Here is a 6,775-nt window from a genome sequence, read left to right on the forward strand (position 1 = left end):
ACATAATGTAGAAAAAATAAAACAAATAACAATTTGACATATATATGCATAAAATGGATCTAATCTAAAATGTAAAAAGTATTTTTTTTATCAAACTAAATGATATGTACAAATCAGTTGTCTTTTTATGTATATATTTAAAGTGTATCTAATTATTTATTAATGTGGTGAGCATGATGATTATCATATAATGATTATCGTAGCCTATAATGATTAATACAGCCACGTGTATGCGATTTGGGCTTGTTTTAATCATCCGCTACAGTAGAGGGCGTAATGGTCATAACGTTACATTATGATCATCTGATACGCTGGACGTTAAACTCAAGCCGGTTGCTGTGTGCTTGAGGCATTGGGTCATCGAAGTTAACCACACACACACACACCATCATCTCAGCATGGGGAAGCGCGTTGCTGTAGTGCTTGCAGGCTGCGGAGTATTCGATGGCACTGAAATCCACGAAGCCTCCGCTGTTTTGGTCCATCTCAGCAGAGGGGATGCAAGTGTAAGTACAGTGTTGCTAGTCCAGCCATAGGCCTACCCTAGCTAGCCCCATGTGTGACCCGATTACCCTCCATAATATTGGCCCACCTACTATTACTACTTTACTGATCACGTAGTAGTTTATTACTTTGTGCTGTATATCATATTTAGGCTACCATAACTCTTTAATTTTGCAATCCAAAATTTCCAACCAACGACCTAATGTTTTTGCTTAAAATCTTTTTTTTTTGTTTACATTTTTATTATCAGTGATCAATAAATGGCAACTCCCTAATATCCTGCAGGTGAAGATGTTTGCCCCCAACGTGGATCAGATGCACGTGGTGGATCACATGAAAGGAGGTCCCACGGAGGAGAAGAGAAACGTGTTGGTGGAGAGTGCCAGGCTGGCGCGGGGAGACATTCAGGATCTGTCCAAACTCCTCGTCAAAGACTATGATGCCGTTATTTTCCCAGGTGCAGGGTTGCCTAGGCAACTGTGACCCGAATGATGTAGTTAGCCTGCTGACTGGATGTCCCTAGCCTTCGTTGTGTCCTCTTTGCTTCACATGGTACCAATTTAGGGATGAGACAAAGCATGAATTCCCATTTGCCGTTAGATATTTAGCAGACGCTTATAATTTTTATGTGACTTACAGTGCATTTAGATACATAGTCACCTTGTTCAAGGATACACAGACGGATCGGCAGATATTGTGATTCAAACTCAGCACAGTTTGGCAGGGAGTGAAACAGCCCTGCCAAATTTCGATTAACTTTCAATTATATTATTATAATTAATAATTGTATCATACCGTTCTTTTAAATTTCTCACAACCCAAAAAGACAAAAAAAAGTATTACTTTCATAACATTGTGCAAGAAATAGAGTCGATTTATACATTTATCCAAGTTAACAAAAGGTTTTTTTGGTCCCATGGTTGGTTTTGCAGGTGGCTTCGGCGCAGCTAAGAACCTGTGCACGTGGGCCACCGAGGGGAAGGACTGCAGTGTCAACACAGAGGTGAAGGCGGTGCTCCAGGCCTTCCACACCGAGGGCAAGACCATCGGTCTCTGCTGTATCTCCCCCGTCCTGGCCGCCAAGGTCTTCCCGGGCTGCGAGGTCACCGTGGGCCGCGAGAACGACGACAAGTGGGTTCACCAACGTACACCTGGATGTGTCTTCCTAGACCCGCACTGTTAAGCTGCTTGCACAAACTGCCCAGACAAACACCAACAACCGGTTTAAAAAACGACGGCCAAAGTTGGGCAACCCCCGATTCAACAAGAAACGCAACCCGGCAACATCAACCACCAACACAAACGCACAATGTTGTTGTGGCAGTGGGCAAGCACCTTTACATGTCTGCAGTATGTATTGTCTCGCTGTCTAAAAAAACAACAACAACTTAAACAAACTATCTAATAAAAAATTACAAACTAGCAAGCAGCAGTGTGTAGCCGACAGGGGTACAGTCTTTTACTGATGCTGGAAAAGTACTTAATCTTTGGTTCACCGCTGGCTCACACAGTTCACACATGGTGACCGCATAGTTTAGCATTCACACACCCTTATCCAAGCCTAAGCAGTGCCGGCTTCTTTCTGTGTACAGATACCCCAACACCACGGACACGGCGGCCGCCATTGTGCAGCTGGGCTGCACGCACGTGAGCAAGAGCGTGGCAGAGAGCCACGTGGACGAGAAGAACAAAGTGGTCACCACCTGCGCTTTTATGTGCGACGCGCCTCTCCACGAGATCTTCGATGGCATCGGCACCATGGTGCAGGCTGTGCTGAAGCTGGCCTGATTTCCCCTTTGACTGGGATGAATGCTGGGAAATGAATGCACTCTGCGTTGCATGCACTCTGCTGTAAGAGCACACTGGCCAAAACCAGTGGCCAAGTTGATCATCATATTAATGATGACTAGTAGCAGAATCCAGTGACCACTTTAACTGTTCTCTTGATGCTAACCAATCATGAGTTATGGATGTGCCTCCAGGTGGCTTTGCAGTAGGAAATGACAAGTACAATAAAAGTTTTTTCATAGGCAAACATGGATTGTTGTTTGGGTTATGAGAAGCACCGACAAAACCATACCATATTTTCCATGTCAGCATTTTTTATTTTCCGTTCACAGCTAAGAAGATATTGCACAATACATCTTACTGTAAGACAGTAAGATATTGTCACACATTCAGACATTACAAAATTTACAATGCATATGATGTGCGTGATTGAAATAAATGTATAAAGCCCCAACAAACTAAATATATATATATAAACTAAATATATATATATATATATAATGTATTTCTATATCTATTTCTATATTTCTATATATATACTTTTCATACTTTAAGCCTATTGATTGTTTGTCATCTGGAGGTATAAACCAAGAGCAGACAGGTCTGTGATTCGCTCCATGTTTCCCACGACGTCCACGATGCCCTCCACCCCTTCGGACGACAGCACGGTGGACGCGTTGCCTCTGAACTTCCTCTCCAGGTCTTCCTGGCTCAGCGGCCGCCTCCAGTGGCCGTAGAACGTATCGCACCTTCCCGCGTACCTATTCCCCGGGTGCGTTTCTATGACCACGTCGCAGTACATCTTGTCGAAGCTGGGGTGGTTGTCCTCGGGGCTCTCCACCCTCACCATGGACAGGAGTTCCCTGAGGGCGGGTCGGTTCCGCTGGGCGTCGCTGAAGGACTCCACTGTCACCCGGTCGTCAAGCAGGGCCGAGCAGGCGTTGAACTGGAACGAGTGCCTGGCCTGGTGCTCCGTGGACGGATAAGGGCAGTCGATGTACTTGGAGGCCGGAACTCTCAACGTCACGCTCCTGACCTGGTCGAGGCGGTTGCTGGACTCGCCTCCGCTCTCCAGCTCGGCCTTGGCCGCCAACGCCGCCTCCGCCACCCAGTGCATCCCCAGGTGGGCAGGGAAGCTCTTGACGGCCACGTTCTGACTCTCCAGGGCCCACTCGAAGCCCCCGACGTCAGCCATCGCAGAGGGGTTGTACTCGTTGAAGAAAACCCCGAAACCGGACTCCATGTCCAGGACGTCCGGGTTCCCCTCCAGCCCCATGCAGGCCAGCCGAGCGGCCTCCAGCCCTCGGCCGGCGGCGTTCCCCATGTGAAGAGGCTTGGTCTGGGTGGCGGCGTTGGCCAAGGGAGAGCCAGCGGACGATGCCGCAATGGCCAGGGCGTGAGTGCACTGGGCCGGGGACAGACCCAGGAGACTGGCTGAAGCTGCCGCACTTCCCATCACACCAACTACAGTGGGCGGGTGGAATCTAAAAGTTGGGAGAAGGGTCCCGAAAATAAGCCTTATGGATAATGTTTTGCTATATAGTCAAATTGTCAGTAGTCTCACTGGTGAGGGAAGCAGGAAATAGCTTCAAGATAGGTTTGGTTTAATAACAAACTAACCTTTGAGGGATGTTGAGGGCTTCCCTGGAGAAGCTCAGCAGTCTGCCTTGTACCTCGATGCCAACGTTGAAGGCCAGGAGCAGGTCTAGTCCAGAGAGCCGCCTGGGAAGGACCTGGGCCAAGGCCAGGACCGCAGGGAGAATGGCCCCTGATGGGTGGGTGGCCGGGTGCCATGTGTCATCAAAGTCCATAGAATGAACCTGCAGCGTGGGGAGATCAGAGGTCAAATGGGGAAGAACATTTTCACAGAACACATTATGCGTGTGCAAATGTCCCAGCGCAGTCGAGCAGCCCCAAGATTAACTGAACAAATGTCCTGTTATTGGAAAATAATGAGCTTAATCAGAGTTTTTTGTTCTGCAGTGCTTTGAGTATAGTTTACCGTTGTCAAGGAAACATCTGGTCGATACAAAAAAAAAACGTATCGACAAAACCGAAACTAAGAATAAGTGGCAGGGATATCCGGTTTTGAAGAAGAATGCAATCAATATTGAATTTTCTGAATCATTCAACACTTCTGTGGTATAATGAGAAAACGGCATAATAGTTTAAATCTAGCTTCTAGAACAAATTGTGTATTTTGTCGGCTCAATGATTGTGTTTGATGTTCAGTTAAGATCTGGGATGAAGAAAACTTGGTCTCATATCAATTAAAGTCAGCCATTTATCTCTAAACCCCTAGTCACCTACATGAAAACTGATCATTATTTATACCAGATAGGAGTCTCTACTACACAGTCATGGTTACCCTCAACATTTACATCGGTCTACATTCTTTTGTAGCCTTATTCAATCAGATGTTAAAAACGTGCATTGTTGCAATTGAAATACAAAAAAAAAAAATTGAAATACAACAAATCTGCCTGTATTTTTTATTTTATTATTGGTTTACAAAAGTTATATGAAGCAATGACTTCTGGGAATTTCAAATTTCAATCAGACCGCGTCTGCGTGTTAGGGGGTTGTTGGAAGAGAGTCTGCTGAGGTTCAACTATGAATTCTATGAATTCAGCGACAGAAGGAGAGAAGGAGACTACTGTTGGCTGACAATGAAAGTCTCCTCTAAACGAGTAGCCCACACAGAGAGACGTCAGAGTGTCGGAATTTGCTGATGCCGCGGAGATAGAGGAAGATAGGCAACTCTTCACCTGTGCCTACAACAATATATGGTAGGCATATCAATTCCTACTAACACTAACACTCATGTACTCAAGTGGCATGCGAAGTTTTTCCGCCTAAGGACACGATTGTCACAGGATAATTTGGAGGCCTTTATGCTGATGGCGACAGAGAAAGAGGTCCTAATGAACTTGGATGCTGATGACGTGATAGACAGGGTTGCGGACGTTATTGCATGACGTTAATTAAGACACGTTTGTATTATGTTTTTTTGTTTTTTTTTGGAGTTGTGCATTGATATAGCCATGTTTTTGGTGCAGTCTTTATGCATATTATAGTTAGAGTTCATCACCAATGGGGCTACAAAAGTGCGTGTTATTTCCGTGCGTGTGAAGTTATATCTGTGAAGTTATATCCGTGCGTGCGCGCGCCCCCGTGTGGGCCGCTGGTGGGTGAAAATGCCAGGGCTGTTTTTTTAATCCCAGTCCGTCACTGGATGGAAAAGATCTTTAACTAAAATCACTGTTACAACTAAGAAGGCCGCACGCACACACACACACACACACACACACACACACACACACACACACACACACACACACACACACACACACACACACACACACACACACACACACACACACACACACACACACACACACACACACACACACACACACACACACACACACACACACGCACGCACAGTTATGATGATGAGACCTACCGCGACACCGTTGACAAAGGCAGCGTGCTGCGGGGGCAGGGCCGTGTCTGCCCTCCCCCAGACCTGGCTCTGATCCCTCGATGAGAAGCTCTGCAACAAAACATTCCGCATGACTAAATGATAAAACAAGATTGTCGTATCCACACGAGTTTGGATCATCAGGCGGAGATCAATTATAAATGCATCACAGGGGATTTCCATGGCACAGTAGTAGCTATACATTTTTTTGTAGAACCGATCAGAAAAGAACGGTGTGCTTTTGTGGACAAACATGTGCGCAAGTATCAATAATTTCGATTTAAATACAATTTATATCTACATATTTATCTTATGTTTTAAAATGTGTGGCATTTGAAGTTATTAGCCTAACCATTCAGCCATTGTGCACATGCTTTTGTCTCAGTGAATTCAGATACAGTTAATCAAGAAGAAAATAGCGGCGGTGAGGCATTTTAGTCAAAGATCTAACTACAGGTACAGCTGTGCACATTGGGGATCAAACCCAGAGCCTTTCTGCTGGGAGTTGAACACCTGCACCACTACAACATCCTCGCCCTACTTGTTCATGCGATTTTCCCTGAGATGCACTTCATTAAGTAGGCCCTATACTATACTGCCCAGTTTCAGTTTTTCAGTTTTACAGTTTCATGCAGTTCCCAGTCCCAGTGATGGAGGTGTCAGTACCTGGCTGTATTGGAGGGCTTTGTTGTAGACGTCCGTCCGGGTGCCGATTAGCCCCACCCCGAGGGTGTCCAGCATCATCCTCTTGCTCCGGGAGATCACTCGCTCTGTCAGGTGGCCCCTGCCCAGACCGCTGATCGCGGCTCCAAAGCTTCTGGTAACATTCTGGAAAACAACAACAACAAAGTTACGTTGAGGATTCCCATCCAGCCTATAATAGATCACCAACCTAGAGGAAAAAACTGCTCAAAATACGGCTTGGAATGCATGGCATTTAAAATGGTAGGCCTATTCATGTTGTAATTCTTTTGAATTGGCAAAGCATTCAAATAATAA

At 45.8% G+C, this 6,775-nt stretch overlaps 2 protein-coding genes across 2 annotated transcripts; one reads left to right on the forward strand and one right to left on the reverse strand.

The window, feature by feature from the left end:
- The first annotated feature begins 317 nt into the window (after positions 1 to 317).
- On the forward strand, positions 318 to 2,539 carry LOC311370801 (glutamine amidotransferase-like class 1 domain-containing protein 3, mitochondrial). The gene is made up of 4 exons (XM_084489107.1): positions 318 to 506; positions 790 to 961; positions 1,437 to 1,635; positions 2,097 to 2,539. Exons 1-4 carry the CDS (start codon positions 399 to 401, stop codon positions 2,290 to 2,292), a joined length of 675 nt encoding a protein of 224 aa, XP_084345233.1. The 5' UTR covers positions 318 to 398; the 3' UTR covers positions 2,293 to 2,539.
- A 309-nt stretch (positions 2,540 to 2,848) lies between these two features.
- Positions 2,849 to 6,541, reverse strand: LOC311370803 (cis-aconitate decarboxylase-like; the record flags this gene model as incomplete). The annotated part of the gene is made up of 4 exons (XM_084489109.1): positions 6,443 to 6,541; positions 5,759 to 5,848; positions 3,913 to 4,112; positions 2,849 to 3,776 (listed from the first exon to the last, which is right to left on the reverse strand). Exons 1-4 carry the CDS (start codon positions 6,518 to 6,520, stop codon positions 2,849 to 2,851), a joined length of 1,296 nt encoding a protein of 431 aa, XP_084345235.1. The 5' UTR covers positions 6,521 to 6,541.
- Between the last annotated feature and the right edge of the window lie 234 nt (positions 6,542 to 6,775).

This window comes from Micromesistius poutassou (assembly GCF_964030765.1).
Source record: "Micromesistius poutassou genome assembly, contig: SCAFFOLD_3334, whole genome shotgun sequence".
NCBI lineage: Eukaryota > Metazoa > Chordata > Actinopteri > Gadiformes > Gadidae > Micromesistius > Micromesistius poutassou.

Excerpts from the sequence above, each read along its gene's own strand:
- LOC311370801 (XM_084489107.1), top strand. The coding sequence starts at position 399 with ATGGGGAAGCGCGTTGCTGTAGTGCTTGCAGGCTGCGGAGTATTCGAT. Across the intron at positions 507-789 it reads TCAGCAGAGGGGATGCAAGT|GTGAAGATGTTTGCCCCCAA; the intron begins GTAAGTACAGTG and ends AATATCCTGCAG. Across the intron at positions 1,636-2,096 it reads GGCCGCGAGAACGACGACAA|ATACCCCAACACCACGGACA; the intron begins GTGGGTTCACCA and ends TTCTGTGTACAG.